This window comes from Neocloeon triangulifer, unplaced genomic scaffold, assembly GCF_031216515.1.
Source record: "Neocloeon triangulifer isolate White Clay Creek 2 clone unplaced genomic scaffold, ASM3121651v1 ptg000014l, whole genome shotgun sequence".
NCBI lineage: Eukaryota > Metazoa > Arthropoda > Insecta > Ephemeroptera > Baetidae > Neocloeon > Neocloeon triangulifer.
In genome coordinates, this window is record NW_026775556.1 from 21,950,953 (window position 1) to 21,973,840 (window position 22,888).

At 38.6% G+C, this 22,888-nt stretch overlaps 1 protein-coding gene and 1 long non-coding RNA gene across 4 annotated transcripts in view; one reads left to right on the plus strand and one right to left on the minus strand.

The window, feature by feature from the left end:
* Nucleotides 1-13,035, plus strand: part of LOC132200319 (regulator of G-protein signaling 7) — a 39,787-nt gene extending 26,752 nt beyond the window's left edge. The window contains exons 5-16 of one of the 3 annotated variants that reach the window (XM_059625702.1): nt 297-406; nt 973-1,098; nt 1,402-1,671; nt 2,799-2,974; nt 3,034-3,107; nt 3,491-3,620; nt 3,747-3,968; nt 4,028-4,137; nt 4,753-4,942; nt 5,561-5,620; nt 7,832-8,440; nt 10,093-13,035. In XM_059625702.1, coding sequence (XP_059481685.1) covers nt 297-406; nt 973-1,098; nt 1,402-1,671; nt 2,799-2,974; nt 3,034-3,107; nt 3,491-3,620; nt 3,747-3,968; nt 4,028-4,137; nt 4,753-4,942; nt 5,561-5,620; nt 7,832-8,429 — 2,066 coding nt within the window. In that variant the 3' untranslated portion in view covers nt 8,430-8,440; nt 10,093-13,035. The remainder of the gene's footprint in view (nt 1-296; nt 407-972; nt 1,099-1,401; nt 1,672-2,798; nt 2,975-3,033; nt 3,108-3,490; nt 3,621-3,746; nt 3,969-4,027; nt 4,138-4,752; nt 4,943-5,560; nt 5,621-7,831; nt 8,441-10,092) is intronic. The other 2 variants (XM_059625701.1, XM_059625703.1) reach the window with 2 other exon arrangements.
* A 3,859-nt stretch (nt 13,036-16,894) lies between these two features.
* Nucleotides 16,895-18,042, minus strand: LOC132200384 (uncharacterized). The gene is made up of 4 exons (XR_009442160.1): nt 17,796-18,042; nt 17,435-17,740; nt 17,290-17,373; nt 16,895-17,230 (listed from the first exon to the last, which is right to left on the minus strand). It is a non-coding gene; the product is annotated as an uncharacterized LOC132200384 (long non-coding RNA).
* Nucleotides 18,043-22,888: the final 4,846 nt, after the last annotated feature.

Sequence of the window (22,888 nt, forward strand, 5' to 3'; positions counted from 1 at the left end):
GATCAACCTTTTTTAATTAAACTCTTAATATTGATTATTTTTATTGTCATAAAATATTATCTACTTTGGAATTTAAGAATAAAAAACATTGGTGGAAAGGCCCTTAAATTTTAAGATTTTCAGAATGTTGTCACCCGCTTTAAGTTTTCAGTTTTAATCCTTTTGAATTTAATTTTGACCGTCTGGCGTCGGTTTTGCTTTTTAATGAGAACGCCGAAATAATGAGTCCGGCAAGAAAGGCGTCGGCGAGTCTCTGCTCTTTCTAATTCTGCGACGTGTTTTTGTGTTTTCTGCAGCGGAGGCGGTACATTTGGCCAACCTTTTGTGTCAAAGCGGCTACTTCTTCCCCGTCACCGACAACAAAACGCTCACGGTCAAAGATGACAGCTCTCTGTACCGCTTTCAAGTGAGTATAGTGTGTATGTGAGCGTCTGCCGAAATGCAAACCAAGCCTCGAGGGCTTTGCAGGGCACACAGTGTCGTGTTGCATGTTGATAACAATCGCACGATTACGTGCTCATATATACGAAATTACTGCTTAATGAAGCAACAAATTAGTTGGGGAAAAAGCCATGTTCCGGAAAATTGCAAGTTAATTATTAATTCCGTTGCAATCTGGTGATCTCTGCGAAGATAATTTTTGTAGATGAAAAAAAAATAATGAAACTCCCGTGCTCAACGAAAATATAAAGTCCACACATTAACCCTTTTGACTCGTGTAACCCAGCAAACGTGCCGTAAACTGCTGACATGTATAAATTATTCGGGCGCGCCACCTGCTGGGAACACGGAATGCCGTGCGCTACTGTGTGTTGCCCCTGATTTCGGCACAAATGACCACCAAATGCGTGGTGAGATGAGATTCCAAGCGGAACGCTTTTTATGGCCAATTTGGTGCCAGTTTAAATCAATATCACAATGAATTTAGTCAATTAAAAAGCGATAAAATGGAAATTGTGTGGAAAATTGCAGACTCCTTACTACTGGCCCAGTTCTGCAGCCCATGGACACAGCCCTGATAACCTGGAATACGCAATTTACTTGGCCAAAAGAAGTCTCCGTAACAAGCAGCGTCATGGCCTCGAAGACTATGAACTTGTAAGAATTTTTTTCTTAATTAAATTAAAATTATTCCTGTTTTAGTAGACACAACTCAATATATTTGTTAATTATCTAAAAACCCTAAATATTTAAGTTCCATGCACATATTTCAAAATATATTTACTCTTTTTAATTGGATAATATAAAATTGAGGAACTTTCTTTTCAAATTTTATCATAACAAGTGGATACAAAGAAATTTCAGAACGTGAACTTTTTTTTCTAATTAACAAAAATTGATAATAATTTAACAAAAATTTCATCCTTTTTTTAAATTTTCTTCCTTATTTTTTTCTCGCAGGAGGCGCTCAACAATCTTAAAAAGACTCTGCAGAACAAGTGGGACTTTGTCACCATGCAGGCCGAAGAGCAGGTCAGATTGGCCAAGGACCGCAAGAAGGGCGATAAGATCGTGACCGACTCTCAGGAAAGGGCATATTGGCGAGTCTACCGTCCACCACCAGGCTGTTTAACCCTCGAAATCCTACCGCTTCCGCTGGCCGCGTGTCGTCTGGAAAGACAGCAGAAGGCGGCGGCCAGGGGCAAAACTTTGTCTGACGGCAAGAAAGAGGCGAGTTATTTATCCTTAGTTTATTTTAATCGTCCGATACGAATTATTCATGAAGGGAAAAATAAATACGGTCGCCGTTCTCAAAAGAAATTGTTTTTATTAAAAAAAAGGAGCTCCGTTGAGGTTCGGAACGGAATTCATGAGAAAGTAAAAATACTTAAAAATCCCCCACAAATTCAACGATAGATTAAAAAAGAAAAACGAAATTTGAGGCTTTTGTGTGTGTTGATAACGGAAGATCCTTTATGTTCTTAAATAAAAACAATTTCTTTCTCCATTTTTCAACTCATAAAATTCCCTTTAGTGTTAACTTTTTCCCTGAAGTAGTTTTGATTTATGAGTTATTTAGGCGTTTATTCTGTGTTTTTTTTTAACTTATTCAATTATTTTAATAAGCATTTTAATTAAAATTTCTACGCTTATTTTTTGTAAATTACTATAAATACGAAACTTGATAAATAATCAGAATTTTTAACTTTTTTAATATTTGGAAATTTCTCAAAATTCCAGTAATTATTGCCATCATTAATCAGTCTTGGATAATTCATATAATTAAAAATAAACACATTTTTATTATAATGGAGCAAAAATTGTTCAATTTCACTTTAATAGCTTTCTATGAATATTTAAAAGATTTGGCCATTTCCGTCGTCATTAAATATGAATCAATCTGCGGTATTTTTGGCCGATTGATCGATTCGCCTGGAAAGTTGGTTGTAAAACTTTTTATATGCTCCCCTCCGATGCATTTCCACTTGATGAGGGTCTCTTTGCGAACGGCAGATCATTAGAGGCTCTCGCGAAACTATTCGTCCTACCACGCAGCGAGTGACACTTTTCCGATTCTTACGAGCCAACGTTCGTTTTTCGTTCTATCTTTAAATTTGCTCCGGCTCTCTCTCTTTTGCGAAAGCGCGATTTGAGTAGTGGAAATCAATACGAGCGAATGAGCAGCGAGCGGCACTCGCTCGTTGCGGCTTCTCTCTTTTTCTCGCCACCCGCCCACCCACCCATCCGTGGGCAAAAACGAATTCGCACTCAAAAATCGTGCATTCCGCCGGCGACGACGACGTGCAAACCATTTTCAGCAGAGTCAATAAAAGTGAACGCATTTTTTTGTGCCGCAGGTCCAAATTCTTCAGTCTTCATTGGATAGAACGCGCGTCAAAACGTCTGTAGCCCTCGATAGTCTCGTCCAATCCGCCAACACTTATCTCGAGTACGATCCATTTCTCACGCCGGTGCAGCCTTCCAACCCGTGGCACTCGGACGACCCAATCTTTTGGCAAATCAACAGCATTTTGTGAGTTTCATTTTATGTTAATTGACTATTTTTTTTAATTGTATTCTACAAATATTCAGGGTGGAAGTTCCGACAGACAGGAGAGTAAGGAGATGGGGACTGTCCATGGAGGAGCTTGTTTCTGATCCCACAGGTAAATGATTTTTTTTTATTGTTGATTTTCTTAATTAACCTTTATTAAGAGAAAATTTCATCGATTCATACTGGAAACTGAACTTTTGAAAATTAACAAGCTGTTTTTGAGAATTAAGAATTTTTTTCTTCTAAAATCTGCTTGAATTAATTTATAATGGCAAAAAATGTAATATAAATTCCCCCCCCCCCCCCCCCAATAAGTTGATAATGTACAATTAAAGGCTTGCTTGACTTAAAATTTTCATTGAACGTATTGATCAATCTTTTTTACTGATAAGCCACTTTTTTCAGAACGATATTTAAGTTATCTTTTAAAAAATAAAATTTTATTTCTTGAAAAGGGACGAGCTGTTGAATATATTTTATCTGATCATATTTTAGGCCTGCAAGAATTTACAGCTTTTCTGAGGAAGGAGTACAGCCACGAGAACATCAGGTTTTGGACAGCTGTCAACGACTTGAGGCGGAGTTCGCAGTCCCAAATTCAAACCAAAGTCAAAGAAATTTACGAGTAAGTTCGAGTTTGTTTTTCTATTTTTTTCTGGAGCGAAATCAACAAGGACATTAAATTAATCTTTCCAATCTTTCCATCGACTGTTATACGAAAACTGACAACACGTATTTGTGATTTTCGCAGCGAGTTTCTGGCACCAGGGGCGCCTTGCGAGATAAACATCGACGGCAAAACAATGGAGAAGACGCAGGGCGAGTTGAAAACACCATCAAGATTTGCGTTCGACTACGCCAGCGATCACGTGTACACCCTGTTGTTGAAAAAGGACTGCTACCCTCGCTTCATTCGCTCAGAACACTACAAAGCCTTGCTAGCCGCTGGAGTGCAACCTTCACATAAAAAACGGTATGAAAATTTGGAACTAATTTATAATTTAAATCCTTAATTTGTTCGTTTTTCCGCAGTTTCTTCAATTTTGGCGGACCTACCAAGAAAAAGGCGTCCACTAGCGGCGCTTCCAATGGTGGTGCCAACAATGTTAATGCGGGTACAAATTCACAGCAAGCCACCACAGGTGAGAATATTAATTGCTTTTTTTAAGTCATTAAATAATTTAGAAACGTCATCATAAATCAATGAATCAGACAAACTTGCTAAATCTGAAAGGAGAATTGCCTCTGATAGTTAAATTGTGAAGATACCTAAAGAAATTTATTAGAAGGATGATTTAAAATCTAACTGGAAAAATTTTGCATTAGCTTTGGTATTGATGACAGGCCAAACCATTAAATTGGGAATTTTTTGAAATTTTAAAATATTAAAAATTAATTTGTATTAAAAAATTAACAATTTAAGAATAAAAAAAAAGAAAATGTAATTCTTAAAAATTATATAATATAATTAGAAATTGACGTTATTTTTTACTTTTAATAAAATAATTAAATCAGTATTAAATTACGCCTCATTTAGAATAATAATTTATTGTAAGAGGTTGCACCTGTTTCTGTAGAGATTAAGCCTAATTTTGAAATAAAATTGACTGTTTTTAAAATTATCTGAATTATTTAAACTTCACATTTAAATTTAAATTTGAAAACGCCTGCGGCTTGGAATCGCCGCCTCCCGCTCGCCTCTACTGTCTCGCGGGTTTGCCTAACCTAATTTCTGTGAATTTTGTTTTTTTTTGCAGCGCGAGGTTCGTCACACGACCTGGCGCGTGGTCCGGCCGCCACAGCCGCTGTGGCCGCGACGGCGGCCAATGCTGCCTCGGCGGCGGCTGGTGGCGACGTCCTCACTCCCCCCACTCGCCCCCACGGCCTCCCCGGCTCGCTGAGCCACACAAACGTGACTGCAGATATGCGCTGTGAAACTCCGTACAGGTGAGAGATGAGATAAAATTAAAGAGAAAAAGTTAATAATATTTAACAAAAGATAAATTAAAGCACTTAGTCACGTGAGTTTCAAAGTTTTGGCATGCGGACTGCGAGCAATCGATGCACTTTTGCATATTTTTCCCCTCAGGTCCCGCCGCAAGTTGATTTTTTTTTAACTCGAAAAGATTTTTTAAGCACGTTTATTCCGTTAATTTTCCTCTCCAATTGAATTGCGTGTGACCGTAAATAAAATTCTATTATCCGGCTTAAAGTGCAATGCGCGGACTAGTTAAAAGTTGGCACACCATTAACCATTCATTCAGTCACGTGCATAGGAACGCTTATCGTCAAAGTTGTACGTATATTCATGCGGCAGGACCTAATTTGGAAAATAATTACACTCGTTGATATGGGGCCGGTGCGCCTCATTAGACGCGCGCGGCCGGCACCCAAATGCGTACTAATGGTCGATGCCCCTCCCCGCCCGAAACACCCTCACTCGTCGACACCCCATACACACACATACACCACCACTCCACCGCCCAAAATGCCGAAACGAGAGAAGGCTCCTCAGCACACTCTCTCTCACTCATTCACTCACTAACAAGGGCCGCTCTTTCGCAGGGGAGATCTGCCAGCACTGACGCCCAGTATAAGTAATGTCAGACTGCCTAGTAGTGCAGTGTAAGTCGCACCCCCTTAACGCACACCACCACCAAAACTCTCATTATATGCCACTCTTTTTGGTCTTATACGTGGAAGCACGTTTTTTTAGAGAACGTAAAAAACAGAGAGATGAGAAAAAATAAAATGCTTGAGAGCGGTTGCGGATTTGCGCATGGGGTTGTTTGTGCCGCGGGCGGCACCGAGTTTCAAAAATTACACCGGCGTAATTACATCTTTTTTTTTAAAGGACATAAAAATAAAAAAAAATAATAAAAAAACCTGTATGAAAGAGGGGAGTTTCTTCTATGAAACCGTGATTAAAATGTTTGAAAAAGTTCCGAAAAATCCGCCACCGCTCTGGAGAATGAGTCGAGGGCAAATTCTGTAAAAGTTGTGCCTTGCGTTGGATTAAAATATCATGTTTTTGTTTCTCCTCTGCCCAGCAAGAACTTTTTGTGTTGCTCATGATAATGTAACTTTTGCAGTTGCTACTCTCGCTGATTTGCAGTTGGCCGTCACAAAATATATTTGTTGTTATTATTATACTCTCGTAATTTTGGAATCTAGTTGTGTTTTTATTTCAATATTTGTTCGTCAACTCCAAGGTGAAATCGTATACATTCGCACAGTGAATAAAACACTACTTTTGACACAATTTACCGAATCGAAATGTGGTTCTTTGCACAGTTTCATGGGTGTGTTTGATCATTCTCTCTAGGTGTTATCTTTCGCTCCTCATGCAAATGTACATATTTAATTACTCTCTCTCTACGTCCAAGGCAATTTCCATCAAACACTCTTTCAATTAAAAGCGGGCGCCTGCAAAAACAAAGTCGCTAATTGGCTCCGTGCATAGAGCTCTGCTCGTGGAAAATTGATTTCTTGCGGCGACCCACTTTGAAGTTGCGCGTAGTTGCGTGAAACATCAGCCAGCGCCGGTTCTCGCCCGTCGCTGCTGGAGACTTGCCTTTTTTATTTTAAGCGATATAATAAAAAAAAATAGAAAGCACACTCACTAATTATTTGAGAGGCTATTACACTCCTTTTGTAGGTTTTGTACATTTCGCTCTGAAAGCTGCTCAGAGAAGCACTCTAATTTCATCCTTTTCCATGATGTTTTTATTACATGTTTCTAATTAAAAAAGTAAATCGACAATAAAATATAACGAGAGAATTTAAACCTTTAAAACTAATAAAAAAGATTCATAATTTTCGTTCGTTACAAATAAATTTTTAATTTTCTGTAGAGTAGAAAAATAGTGAAACAATTTAGATAAATGTGCCCTGGTGAAAGAGCTGCATGCAGAAGCTTGTGAGCATGAACAAGGCGATATATTTTTTCATAAGATCTAGTTTTTTTCCCTAGGAAAAGCATGAGTAAATAATTTAAATTATAAAATGGTTAAAAATAAAGGTTGTGGATTTTTTCGAAAAACAAAATTCTGTATAATTTGTAATAATCAGGTAGTTCTGATTTTTCCCTTCATAAATTCCTAAGTCTTGAGAATATGATCAATAATATTATAGAAATAATTATAATATTAGTGAGAAATTTTCGTTTGAAAAAATAAGTCCATTTGTTTTCTATTTTAATTTATTTTTCATAGACCATAGTCCATAACTTTTTAATTTAATTTTTTTTTCTCAAAAAATTTTACTTCTCACAATCAATAGCATTTTCAATTGTTAAAAAAAAAACATGGGGGTTTCATCGTTTGTAGTATTAACGAATAATTTAGAAATTATGTACGAAAGAAGCAAAATCTTTGTAAAATTATTCACAAACTATTAAAACTACTCAATGTTAATTTCTTTTTCAAATAATTGTTTAATGTTTACCATGAATTAAGAATAAATTAGTTCATAAAAGGAAACAGAATCAAGTGAGGATTTTAAACCAAATTTGATAATTTGAAGGAAAATGAATAAGGACTATCAGAAGATCAGAATTTTGTTGATTTCTCCAAGGATTCCACAATTTTTAAGTAAAATTAGACTTAAACCAAATAAGCAATAAAAATGATAAAATTGGAAATTCGTAGATAAGTAGCTATACAATAATAGATTAATTAAATTAAAGTAAATAAAAAGTAAAATGATAAAAAACATAGACTTTTTCTTGATCTAGGTGGCTTCCCTATGTAAACGCAAACAAAACCAATCAATTATTTTTCCACCACAAAAACGATCGCGTGCCGCACAACATTTGATACGAGTGATTGTTTGCAGGGAGTTGCGGACAAACTCGAAGGAGGCGGCGGACGACAACGTGTGTCCATGGGATGTCAAGTCGGCGACGCCGTCCGAGACGCTTGCGCGGGACGACGTGTGTCCGTGGGACGAGGCCCCGACCACCAGCGGCCACCAACACGCGCCCCTGCCGCGCACCAGCAGCGAAGAGACGGCGGCGGCGCCGCCCCCGGAGGTGGCCAAACTTTCGTCGTCGGCGCCGACGACGGTGTCGCCGGTGCCCATCCCGGTGAAACTGGTGCCGGTGGTGATGACGTCGCAGCCGACGCCGTCGCTGGTGCCCGAAATCCGCGTCCACTCGGTCAGCAGCATCGACGAAGAGACGCCGGAGGCGGTGCGGGAGGCGGCCAAACCGGTCATTGTGGCCGTCGAGCTGAAGAAGGGCGTCACGCACGAACCGCTGCCCACCGAGAAAGAGAGAGAAGAAAAGACGGGCAAGGCGGCGGAGGTGCCACCCCACAAGACATCAAAGACTGCGGACCAGAGAGCTTCAACGAGTGCGGCGGCCGAGGCGGCCAAGAAGGCCGCCGCGGCCGGCGAGAGGAGCAACGAAGTTTGCCCTTGGGAGGACGAGTGAGTACAAGAAAAGTAAGAATAAGTATTGTGGATGATATAAGCTGTCTGTTTCCAAGTTCAATCCCCTTCCTCTTCTCTTTCCCGCGACCCAAGACCGTGCATTTCTCGCAAAAACCGGTACGCCGCCAATCTAAAGAAACAAATTTTTGTAAAAATTAAATTGTTGGAGGATTTGACTTTAATAGGAAACAATGATTATTTTTTCCTAAAACACTTTGGTTTGTAAGAGCAGTGGATAACGCTAAAACTTTTGCAAACGATTGGAAAATCAAATGGATAAAATAGAAAATAATTAAAACGGCTTTAAACTGATTTAGAATTTCACCTGAATATTTTTTTTAGATAAGAAACGTTAAAAAAGAAAATATTTAGCTAAAACTTTTTAACTGTTATTTCATTCAATTTTTTTTATATTTTGAATTATTTACAGGCACAATTAAATGTGATTGTTGTTATATTTAATAACTAAATATAGGAAATCAATTAAATCTCATGATTCAATGTAATTTTCAAATAAGATTTAACTTTTTTTGATTAATAATAAGACTTTAATCCTCCTATAATTTAGGGGTGGATTAAAGAAGAAATTAAATATTTTTTTTACCATTATTTTTTGTTTGGGTTTTATCCCTCCACCAATGTTAGACAAAAATAAGTTATTCTGAAGATTGGTGGTGTTTCCAGTCAGTGTTCCTAACTCTTCGTCTGTGCAGTCCAAATAAAAAAAAATATTAATCCTCTTTGCCTCATAAATCCTGAAATGGCCGTTGTGTAACTGATTTTTATTTTATTCTTCATTTCCTGCTTTCTAAACGTTTGGTTTTTTGAGTTTAAAGAGTGCTCAAGAGCGCCCGCGTATATTTTAGTGCGCTCTAGATTTTTATTTTTATAGTCGCAGATCTTCCAAGCAAAGGGTGAGGATCCTTTTTTTGCAGAGCAGCAATCTTGTTTTATTTTACTGCCGATCCCTCTGAATACATTCAATTTTCTCTGGTCATCTCAATGAACTACGCATTTAGCAATGTTACGAAAGCCTTTTTGCGTCAAATTATTATTGCGGCCAGAGGCTTTTCAGGAGATTTGGCACGTCTTGAAATAGCCCATTTATATAGAGAGATCCAAGAATTTAAAGGGTTGATATGGGGTGAACCAGCCACATGAATTTTTTTATTACAAATGCAATATAGGAAATAAAGAAATCAAATTGTGCTTTGTTTAATTTTAAAAGGCGAAAATAAATAAATCTATGGTACAATTTTCAAAAATTAATAAGTAATAAAGCTACAGGGAACCAGGGAGGCTAATTTGATTTTAATTATTTGAAATTGAAAGGGCTTTTTAATAACATGATTAACAATTAATTTTTTTTATCCTTTTTATACTATCAATTGTATACTATCAATTGTATCGCATTTTTGTTTCAAGTTTATCCTGATTTTGTTCTCGTTTTGATCCGCTTCTTAATTTCCAAACAGCTTGAGTTGTAAGTGTATATCATCCCAAGCAATTAAACATGCATGTCGATTAAATAGTCCGAGACACACAAACACACGTTAAATAAATAAAAAATGCGAGTATAAAAATAATTTACAATAAACAACAGTTTGGCACCCACGTGCTTTGAGCGAAGACCCGTTTGACTCCAAGTGCTTTTTACGTTTCAGAGAGGCGTGCAAAGTTGACACCAATTACGTCAAGACATATTCAACTCTCGGCTACCTATAGCCATTTGCAGGCCACCGACCTGTCACTTCATGCACTCGGTGGCTCATCTGAATACAAACCTGCGGGCGGACACAACTCGACTGCTTCAGCTTTTACCCAAAGATAATTTTGAAAAAGAAAAAGTATAATTGAAAATTATATGAAACTGATCGTGAATGGAAATAAATTATTGTAAACGTTTGTCGAACAAGAACAAGTTGGAAATTTTCCGAAACGCATTTTGAAACCGAGTAAAATTTTACGAAAAATTAAGCGGCACTTTGGCCGGACAAGAAGACCACAGCTGGCGGTCGAAGACGTGGGCTTGGTGTCGGCGCTTTTTGCTTCCTGTTGCGGGCAGACGCTGCTTTCTCTGAGCCCTTTGCAGTGCACTCGACAACAGGCGAGTAACTTGAATCCACTCGCACCTCAAAGCCCTCGTCTCTCGTCCGACAAACAAGCTCTTAAAAAAACTATTATAAAAAAATCTACTCCAAAGCAAATGTTTCGATGGCCCCTATCAATATTCGTCGTGTACTCTATATAATATTAAAAAATATTGAAATATTCATGTGTCGAAAAATAATGTAATTCAACTCGCACACAATTTTATCGAATTATGACGAGCACTCATATATTATGATAATCGATTCTCTCCTCTTGTGAGAATATATAATAATATACTATCAATGTATATCATGCATAATATTCATTTTCCGATTTGCAAAAGAATTCCTCGTCCTGACGGGCGGCGACGATTGTGTGCGCGAAAACGACGTCTCCGCCCTGCCGGAGTGGAATTGGATCTTCTCTCTATCTCGTATTTGTCGGTGTTCGGTGTTGGATGTGCACATTATGGTATTATATATTATATGCATGCATTATATAATCTGCCCCGCAGGCAGATGTAGTTTAAGCGTATTTAAAGGGCCGCCGAAACACTTGTCAGAGGGTAAATATTCAAAGGGAGATTTCTTCACGAGCGCCAAGTTTGTTGGGCAGGTCGTCAGCGTGGCCAATTTAGGGCAGAAATAAATATGTAAGAGTAAAAATGTTTTTGAAATGAAAAAAAAAATATGGTTTCAAAATGCAGCGCTGAGAATTTGTATTTGATGGAAAAAAGTGAAAAGAAAAAAATGTGAAAATCCAATCAAAGCCAATGAAAATTTCAGGTTTTTCGGCTTTGATTTGATTTGAATTTTTTTTAAAGCAGAAAGTGGTTTCGATGGGAAAGATTTATATGAATTTCGGAGATCAGGGCTAATCAAATGAGAAGTTTTGTGAAGAAGTTATTGGCGTTGTGGGAAGCTGAATGCGGCCGAGGTGGTGCACGCTTTGAGCGGAGAAGGAACGATTTGTGCATCGCAGGAAATGACATTGGTGGTGCAGAAATCCGTTTTCCAATCCACTTTCCGTTTTTTAACCGAAGAGAAAAAGTGAAAAGTTTAACGGAACTTACGACACAATACTGCAGTGTAGAAGAAACACACGCGCGTTGAACGAACTGATAATAAATAATTTCCGTAATTCATCTTTTAGAAATCCAGCGAAACTATAGCACAACATGTATATTTAGGACTACAGACAACAATTTGCTGAGAACGGAAAAGAACCATTTCGTGTCACATTTGGGGATAATTTATACGTAAGGGTAAAGACACGAAAGAGCTTGGGAAAAAATAAATTCAACTCTCCACGTTGGATAAAATACAGGGCTGAACAAAAGCATTCTTTTTGCCGATCATTACCAAATGCATTTTGCCAAAAATCGAAAGAAATATAAGGAAAAAACGTACTTGTTCTCTAGCCTATAGATTTTTGTGGCAACACACACGCAGATTTGATGTTACAATTCCTCAAATGGACTAAAAGAGAAAAATTCACGTGTAGTTCTAGCAACGCTAAAAGACAAGCGAATTTAAAGAATTTACCTAAAACGCGAGAACCGGTATATAAACTTAATTATTTTCCAGTACGAATTGAATATCTCAATTGGGAAACCGTTTCAAAATTGTGCACGAAATTTCGATTTTGTGAAAGGAATTGAGTGATAATTATGATATAATATCATTCTGGGCTAATTGAGAATACCAATAAAAGTGTAGAGTTTAACAATAAAAGACAATATAATTCTCGAAAGAAAAAAGAAATACCTAAAAATATAATATGACGAGGTAGGATTAAAAAGAATATCGCTGAAGCCCTAATTGATAAATATATTAAATGATTACATGCGAAATGCGGTTTTGCAGCAAAACATTTTCCAAACACACTTTCCCACTGGCCTATTAATTAAGCGTTGTTGAAATTTCATGAAAAAAGAGACTCTAAGTAAGACTATAGTTGACGAAAAAGAAGGAATATTCTCTCACAAATATCTTGAAAAAATATCAAACGGAAATCTCTCTATTCTCTTTCACCTTTTTCTCGAACCACTTCATATACACACAAACACGATCGAATCTTTCATTATTTATATGAATAGCGCATGCATGCGAACAGCGCATCAGACATGACGACTATTGTGTTGCATTAATGAAGATATAGCCACTACGAAATAATTAAACTACATTATTATTATAAAAATCGCAGACGTACGATGTGTAACACTGAGTGTTATAGCAAAAGTGAATAAAAAAAAGAAGCATTTACTGTGAAAACAAACTGTCTGGTTATTAAAAAATTTGATGAAAAATAAAAGTAGTTGACATGGGAAATTTGATATTAAATTATACCACTATCATTAAGATACAATGTTCAACAGTTACTGCACGAATATTGCACACATGTACTAATTATTAGTCAAATATCATCAATTCAGACAAGTTTTAATAACAATTGGTCCCATGCGATTGAGAATATTACACCACAACAAATACATTATCAAGAAAATGAAGGATGGATTGTAAAAAAATTACTTTTTGTGGCCTCGAAGTGAGTTTTTTTTTCTTTAATTTGTATTCACTGAAAGTAATAATCATTATGTAATTGTGTTGAAAATTATTTGTTGGGCATACAAGTGGCAAAATGCGAAAATGTGTTTGTTTGTCGTGGATGTGTGAAAAGCGAGATTTTGTAAAAAAGAAGGAAAGTGTAATTCCAAATATAATCGAACTTGGTAGAGAATCTCTCAATTTTAAGACGGGTTGCGAGCCGAATTATTATACAAAATCATCCTGAGAGAGAAAGAAGTGTTCTCCGTGTCCATTTTTAGCTAAATGGGCTTAAATTGAGTATGTGAAGGTGGAGAACGAGTGAGAATAGATTGGGCCTGTAGACACACGGAGTTGATATAATGCGTGTTGTGGAGAAAAAAATTATGCAAATGCGCGTCAAATTATACTTATTCTGTGTATTTGTAGCTTTGTTTGTAGCAACATCACACATTATAAGATTGTTTAAATTGTAAGTAATAAAAAAATTATTCTTAACAAAAACGCCAGAGATTTTTTGTTTTAATTATTAAGATAGCCTATTGTAGGCTTTTATTACTAAATAAGTTCAATCAAAGTGATTCCATATAATTCAATTTTTTATTATTGTCTATAAATTATTAATCTAACATAAAAATATCAATTTCAAATAAAGTTAGGATATAAGAGATTTTTTTTATATAAACATAGTGAAGACTACCGATGGAGTGTGCAGGTTGTTAATGTGGTTAAACATTTAAGAGTAATTTTCCATAAGATTTGATGCTTATTTGATGAGGACTTTTGGGATATTTAAAAACTAGTGAATTTAGCTAGTTCCAAAATTTTCCACTTATTAAAACTAACTATTTAGGTTATTGATAAAATTTTATCTATTATAATCATTTATTAATTCTAAATAAAAATTTTATTTCTTCTTTTTTAACCATAAGTAGTGTTAGTAGTTTGAAACTTTAACGCGATGAAATTTTTTTGGAAAAAAACCAAATTATATTGGAATTAATGAATTAAATATGCAGTACGCTCCCAATAATCGTTAATGCTTAAAAATTTAAAATGTTTTTAACTTTTATTCAGATTTAAATCAGTTTTCTTTATAGGTCATTTTACGGTCTTTAATTTACAGTATAAAAATAACAGAAAAATATGGTCTACATTTTTTTCTGTTAATCAATTGGCAATATTTTTCCTCTGGACATCTCAGGCTGGGCGTAAAAAGTTTAAAAATAAATAATTAAATTGAAGGGCGCCTCGGTTTTATTCTGGACCGCAATTTGTCTTCCCTGACGGACAATTCTCTTCTGAAAATTTTTTTAAGTTTGGAAATTCTAGTACTATCATTTTTTCTGTAATGGCAAAAGACTTGGTTTCCATTCACAGATTTTAAATTCTCTGTCAAGAGTGTAAAAGAAAACTCATAATATAATGTGTCCATCTATTAGAAAGTAATTTATATTATGTTCATTAAATTTTGTCTTTTATGTTATTGTATTTCGTATTTAATATTTTATTTATTACAAATTTGTTTGAAAATTTTTTTCCACTGCTTGAAAATATCGTAAAATAAAGTTAGAAAATTATAATCAAACCAATTATGCGATGTCATAAATCGCCGATCGATCTCCGTTAACATTATTTGATTGAAAAATAAGATTGCAGATATCATAAAAAAAATTTCAAAGGCCATTGAAACTATTAATTTTTTTTGAATAATTTACATGGTTTTTAAAATATTTGAACTTTTGGTTGCAAATTAAATTCTTGAATTCAAGTGTTAACTTCGTGAAACCTTGATCAAAATATAGAATAAAAATTGCATGTTTCTTACCTTACATAAAATCCACAATCCAAACTTCCAAAGTTTTATTGCCCAAAATATGTAATGTAAAAGATGGACTTGCATTTTGATGGTCTTCTTCAGCAAATAAAATATGACCCACTCGCCATAGATCGCCCCCCCTGCGAAAGACACAGTAGGGAAAACATGCAAAAAGTTCACAAACGCACATCCATGCAAGGGGCCGAGGAATGCGCACAGTCGCACACACAGTCACACACACAGTATGTTATTTTCACCGGGAAAAAAACGACCAATTATTGCAATGCCACAACCGACTCTCCACTACCGGTTGAGAATCGCAACCGGTACTGAATCACGGAACGATAAATACCAATAAATTTCATAACCAATGCAAGCGGCGCAGTAGTGTGGCGGTAACGCACCAGCTTCCAGAGCAAGTGCTGGCGGGTTCAAATCTACGTCTCATATTACTTTTTAAATTTTTTTTTTAAGATTTAGAACTAAACCGAAAATTTATATTTATGAAAATTCCATATTTTAATTCAAATTATGTAAACATATTCCTTTTTTTTAAATTCACCAACAAGCATGCAGACGGAGTTGTAGGCATCCCACGATCCGGCGACTCGGAGTTGGGGAACCCCCAAGATTAATTTTTGCAGAAGCCGCGAGCGAGGGGTGGAGGCGCAGCGAGGTCGAGGATATGAGGAAGGCCATGCGCAGGGTGAGGACAAAAGGGCGGCTAAGTTCCCCCACGATCCCCACGTAGATCTTACGCCTGGGGGTGTAAATCTCACGCCTAAGGATGTAAACCTTACGCTGGAGGGGGAAGCCTTACGCTGGAGGTGGACGCCTTACACTGGAGGTGGAAGCCTTACGCTGGAGGTAGAAGCCTTACGCTGGAGGTGGAAGCGTTACGCCTGGGGTGGAAGCCTTACGCTTGAGGTGTATGGCCTTACGCCTTGGAGTGTTGTAGCACCGCGCGCATTACACGATTAATATGACGCAAGCTTGCATGAATTGAAATGCATTCAGCAAAACGAGGTGCGTTGAATGCAATAATATATATTGGCAGGAGAAATTGGCGACTCCGTTAGTTGCTACAACACTCCAAGGTTTTACGTTAAGGGCTTTCACCCCAGGCTCAAGGCCCCTAGGCGTAAGGCCATACACCTCAAGCGTAAGGCTTCCACCCCAGGCGTAACGCTTCCACCTCCAGCGTAAGGCTTCCACCTCCAGCGTAAGGCTTCCACCTCAAGCGTAAGGCTTCCACCTCAAGCGTAAGGCTTCCACCTCAAGCGTAAGGCTTCCACCTCAAGCGTAAGGCTTCCACCTCCAGCGTAAAGCTTCCACCTCCAGCGTAAGGCGTCCACCTCCAGTGTAAGGCGTCCACCTCCAGCGTAAGGCTTCCCCCTCCAGCGTAACGTTTACATCCTTAGGCGTGAGATTTACACCCCCAGGCGTAAGATCTACGTGGGGATCGTGGGGGAACTTAGCAGCCCTTTTGTCCTCACCCTGCGCTCGGCCTTCCTCACATCCTCGACCTCGCTGCGCCTCCACCCCTCGCTCGCGACTTCTGCAAAAATTAATCTTGGGGGTTCCCCAACTCCGAGTCACCGGATCGTGGGATGCCTACAACTCCGTCTGCATGCTTGTTGGTGAATTTAAAAAAAAGGAATATGTTTACATAATTTGAATTAAAATATGGAATTTTCATGAATATAAATTTTCGGATTAGTTCTAAATCTTAAAAAAAAAATTTAAAAAGTAATATGAGACGTAGATTTGAACCCGCCAGCACTTGCTCTGGAAGCTGGTGCGTTACCGCTACACTACTGCGCCGCTTGCATTGGTTATGAAATTTATTGGTATTTATCGTTCCGTGATTCAGTACCGGTTGCGATTCTCAACCGGTAGTTGAGAGTCGGTTGTGGCATTGCAATAATTGGTCGTTTTTTTCCCGGTGAAAATAACATACTGACGCCAGCATCACACCGGGTCCCGGTGTTTTTAACCCACTTCGTTTATTAAAATAATTTTGAATCACAAATTCTATAATTAATTTTAATTTTAGGCCAGATAATCACGAGGGGAGCGGCCATCAATATAATTTGTCACATGATCACAAAGGGTAATAGGAAAGATTTCTTTCGTGTCATGCACTTCTTGATGTTTAAAAATAAATTGCATAAAATGATGTATATTTATAATTTGACAATTTGGATTTGGTTGGCGTTGTCATCACTGGTTAAAAAGGTGGCCAAGTTCTGGGGAGTGAATGGGTGCTTGTGAGTGGCTAGGAAAAGTGGGTAGCTTCAGGGTCGTGCTCTTGACTTCCTTGGTAATAACACTGATAGATTCCACCTAATAATTAATGGAAAATTAAAAACAATAAATTTAATATAATAAAGCTATGAATATACCTTGTTTTCAGAGGAATGAATCAAATGTGACAAAGTTAAAGAATGTACAGAGTTTGTCAGTGAGAGTGAGACCGTGGGTAGTTTCTGGAATAAAAAAAAATTAAATTACAATAGTAGAATTAAAAAAGAATCACAACACTCTTACTCTCTGGGGTGTGATATTTTCAAACTTCTTAGGAGTCATTCCCATCAGCTGCTTTTGCAAGGCTTGCACTTCACGTCGTTCCACATCCAGTTGTTGGTTTTTGATTAGCAGATCTTCTTCACACTTGGCTAAATGTTGATTTCTCCTTTCCTCCAGCTTCTTAAAGTCTTCAATCGACAAAACTCCAGCTGTTTCTTCAAAAGGGTGTTTTCCTTTTCCAGCTCTCTGCACTTGGTCGGCATCAATTGGAATTCTTTCTGAATGAAATTCCAAAGCTCCTCTTCATTGTGGCTTGCAAGGCTTTCTCTGAAAAGTGACAGTCTTGATATTTGAAAACTGTCAAGGAACCTTTTTTAAATACCTGGTTGAAGGGTGATATTCGTTTACAATTAAATTGGTCAGTTGTTTATGTTTGTCACAGTCGTGCTGCAGTTTGCTTAATTTCTCTGTAAGTGGAAGCCCATTATCTATGCTCTGCATCAGTGTCTCATCGTTGATGACCTTTTGTTGTGACAGTTCGTCTATTTGCTCGAGCAGGTTCTTAATTTCTGTTATTTAATCAAAGTGAAAAAGTTTTTTTTTTATCACTTGCAATTATAAGTTTTGTTACGTCTGGAGGTGGCCTGTTTTTGAGGTGTTACAAGGGCGGCCACTTGCCGGCCCTGGCGGCCTCTGGCCGCTTGTAGAGTGCGGAGAACGGAATAACACGTCCGGTCGGTTCGGGTTCCAAGATAATTCTAAGCTTTATGTGTTACCAACGGTACAATCTATACAGTAGTCACCAACATAACATCTCCCGCCTAAGATAAAAACTCAATTATTTTATTTTAAGACAATTAAGAAGATGCCATGCTATCAATCAATCAATCAATATTTCAATTTTGTGGAAATTAATGCACAAGATTTGGGTTTCAAAAGTGCAAATTGGGAACCACTTTAAATTCACTCTTGAATTGGAACTAAAAAATTTTACACTTTTGAAATTTACTTGAAATTTTGAATTTACTTTCAACTTTTGAAATTTCAAATTTGCTCTAAACTTTCTCAACTCTGAACTCTTAAAATCCTTCTCAATCTCAAATATTCACTGAACTTATTTTCACCGAAAAATGTTCACGCAATCTGGATACGGCCTGAAATTCCAGTTGCTGATTTTCTTCTTTTCTCTCCTCCTCGTCTCAGGAATTTTCACCTCAGGCTCTTGTTCGCCTGGCACTTCTCAAACGACCCCCGAGGAGATCCCCTCAACTCAGGTCGAAGGCTCGAGGATGCGGTTGCACCCTCCGAGTCACTCACACGTTGGCCAGAGAAGGCGGCTGCCTCCTCCTGGCGTCTCTCTCGTCGAACGACAGCGCCACACGTCCTCTGTCTGGTGGCCGCTGGTTTTCCCTGGACTCAATCTCGCCCTTCTCTTTCCTCTTTCTTGCTTTCTTTGCGCTCAGCAGACTCTGCACTTGAAGACAAGACTTGGCTCGTGGTCTCTCTCTGCTCGAACTCACGATGACGAGCCCAAGTCCTCCTCCTTCCTCTTTTCCTTCTGGCCCTTTTCTTGAAGGTGACTAACACGTTGAGCTTCCCACCCTGGGAGAGCTCTTCACTGGGTCGCACTGGACCCTTTTCGGCGACGCCCTTCTCTGACGCCCCGACACACACCGTCCTCTTCCCTTGTCCGAGGAACGGCGTCACGCTTCGTACTCTGCGGCAGGTGACTCTGCTCACCCTTCTCTTGCCGCTGCGAATTCTCTCGCAAACACTCTGGGCCGCGGGTCTCTTGATCGTAACTCTGGCCGAACCGACTTTCACACTTGGCCGGCTGGCCGCCTCGACTTGAAAATGTCTGCTGACGCTCACCTCGTTTTTGGCTGATGTTACGCCCGGCTTTTCGCAGCCTCACGCGGAGAATTTCTTCTTTCCCGACTTTCCTCCCGCCGGAAACTCTTCGTTGGCTCCTTCGAGGTCTCTTTTGGTGCCGGACAGGTCCGCCTCCGGACACCAACCCAAGCCAATTTTGGGAATCACCACACGCTGCACGTGGTCGCCGTTCTCGCACTTTTCTCGCTCCACTCACCTCTTCCTCCTTCACCGAAATTAGTTTTTCCTCGTCGCCATTTGTTACGTCTGGAGGTGGCCTGTTTTTGAGGTGATACAAGGGCGGCCACTTGCCGGCCCTGGCGGCCTCTGGCCGCTTGTAGAGTGCGGAGAACGGAATAACACGTCCGGTCGGTTCGGGTTCCAAGATAATTCTAAGCTTTATTACAGTGTTACCAACGGTACAATCTATACAGTAGTCACCAACATAACAAGTTTCACCGGTAAGATAATTCTTTTCAGCCAAATGGTTGGATTCAAGTGTAGCACGACGATCACTCTCTGCTTTTTCCAATTGAGCAATCACATCTTTCAGGCTTAAAATATCTTAAATGCAAAATGAAGATTTAAAGTTCCATGAAATTATGTGCATACATACCTGCAGATGTTTCTTGTATTTTGCTTAGCAGTCTCTTTCAATCTCATCATTCTTTATAGCCAAGTTTGACGATAGAGATTCAAAATCTTCTTTTGGCACAACTGAAATTAATTAAATTTAATTTCTGAAATCATTAATGATTTTTTAGCAAAATTACCTTGATTAGCAAAGTTTTCCAGGTTTTCTGAAAGAAATTAAACCATTTGTGAAAACAATTAAAGGGCTAAAATATTATTTCATCCTACCTTGGCGTCTGCAAGCAGTCCATTGTAGTGATCCTCTTGCAAATCCATCCTTATCTCCATCAGATCAATTAACTGGGTTTCTTTACTATCCACAGCTTTTTGGTGTGACGCTTTCATTTCCTGCATTATTTTGTCAGATCCAGTAAGAGTGTTGGGACTCTTTTTTATTTCTCCAATTGTAATTTAAATTTTTTTTTATTCCAGAAATTATCCACGGTCTCACTCTCACTGACGAACTCTGTTCATTCTTTAACTTTGTCACATTTGATTCATTCCTCTGAAAACAAGGTATATCTATAGCTTTATTATATTTAATTTATTGATTTTAATTTTCCATTAATTTTTAGCAATGGAGGCCCCGATGCAATAATTAAATGTGTTATTAGCCAATCAGAAGTGGTACCAGTTTTACATTACCGCTTCCGATTGGCCCTCAAACAATGAAAATTGATTTCATTGTTGCATTGGGCCCCCATTGATTTTTAGGTGGAATCTATCAGTGTTATTACCAAGGAAGTCAAGAGCACGACCCTGAAGCTACCCACTTTTCCTAGCCACTCACAAGCACCCATTCACTCCCCAGAACTTGGCCACCTTTTTAACCAGTGATGCCAATGCCAACCAAATGCAAATTGTCAAATTATAAATATACATCAATTAATGCAATTTATTTTTAAACATCAAGAAGTGCATGACACGAAAGAAATCTTTCTTATTACCCTTTGTGATCATGTGACAAATTATAGTGATGGCCGCTACCCTCGTGATTATCTGGCCTAAAATTAAAATTAATTATAGAATTTGTGATTCAAAATAATTTAAATAAACTGATAATATGGTGAAACTTTACTAGGTGCCTTTCCTTTTAACCCAAGCATCCTATTGAGATCAAATTAAGCGATTGCCGCACCCCTGGAGCCATCCCTTAATTAAAAAAAAAATAATATTTTCCATAAAAATACAAGTTTGATCCGCTCGCAACGCATCGCGCACGCCGCCACGCATTCGGGAGGCTAAGCGGACTTTAATCCCACGGTCCCTCACGCTCACTCTCCAACTCCTCTCTCCAGGACACACTTGTTAGAATGGTCCGGAGACTCTGGCTGAACTCTAGGCACGTTGGGCCGGCTCTATCCCTCGGAGGGACGGAGTTCTCCGACCGCTGGATTCGCAAAAGCTGCATCAGAATTTCCAATGTCTCGCTGCGCTTTATTTGCTTCCTCAACTGCCAACAGCTCACTCCTTTTGGGGCGCCGATCTCTTCCGCTGCTTTATCTGCCGCCGGAGAAGATCTGGAGGCTCTCTGGATATCAATCATTTTAGCTGCAACTTGGCTGTCGCATTACTTTGCCACTTCGAGAGCTGCATACAAATAAATTGAATAATGTAGGTATAGGCACATGTTGGTTGTCCGCAGCAAATGAAAGTGAAAGTCAATGTACCGCGCGTATTACACGATTAATATGACGCAAGCTTGCATGAATTGAAATGCATTCAGCAAAACGAGGTGCGTTGAATGCAATAATATACATTGGCAGGAGAAATTGGCGACTCCGTTAGGTGCTACAACACTCCAAGGTTTTACGTTAAGGGCTTTCACCCCAGGCTCAAGATTTTACGCCCCTAGGCTTCCACCTACAGCGTAAGGCGTCCACCTCCAGTGTAAGGCGTCCACCTCCAGCGTAAGGCTTCCCCCTCCAGCGTAACGTTTACATCCTTAGGCGTGAGATTTACACCCCCAGGCGTAAGATCTACGTGGGGATCGTGGGGGAACTTAGCAGCCCTTTTGTCCTCACCCTGCGCACGGCCTTCCTCACATCCTCGACCTCGCTGCGCCTCCACCCCTCGCTCGCGACTTCTGCAAAAATTAATCTTGGGGGTTCCCCAACTCCGAGTCACCGGATCGTGGGATGCCTACAACTCCGTCTGCATGCTTGTTGGTGAATTTAAAAAAAAGGAATATGTTTACATAATTTGAATTAAAATATGGAATTTTCATGAATATAAATTTTCGGTTTAGTTCTAAATCTTAAAAAAAAAATTTAAAAAGTAATATGAGACGTAGATTTGAACCCGCCAGCACTTGCTCTGGAAGCTGGTGCGTTACCGCCACACTACTGCGCCGCTTGCATTGGTTATGAAATTTATTGGTATTTATCGTTCCGTGATTCAGTACCGGTTGCGATTCTCAACCGGTAGTGGAGAGTCGGTTGTGGCATTGCAATAATTGGTCGTTTTTTTCCCGGTGAAAATAACATACTGACGCCAGCATCACACCGGGTCCCGGTGTTTTTAACCCACTTCGTTTATTAAAATAATTTTGAATCACAAATTCTATAATTAATTTTAATTTTAGGCCAGATAATCACGAGGGGAGCGGCCATCAATATAATTTGTCACATGATCACAAAGGGGAACTGTAGCGGGAAATAAAAATTAAAACACCGGATGTGAATAGCAAGTGAATAGTTTTGCCGAGGTCTGTCTCGATTATAATTGTCCACAAAAAAAAAAAAAAAAAAAAAAAATACGTTCAATAAGTAAATTAGTATTGATTTAATTATTTATTCTGAAATACTTCTTTTAAAAGTTTGTGAATGAACTTAAATTGGCTCTTTTGTGATGGGGTCTATTTTAATCATTTACTATTTTTTCATTTAGAAAAAAATCACCGCAGGCGTAAGGCTTTACAACCCATGCGTAAGGCTTTACACCCCAGGCGTAACGCTTCCACCTCCAGCG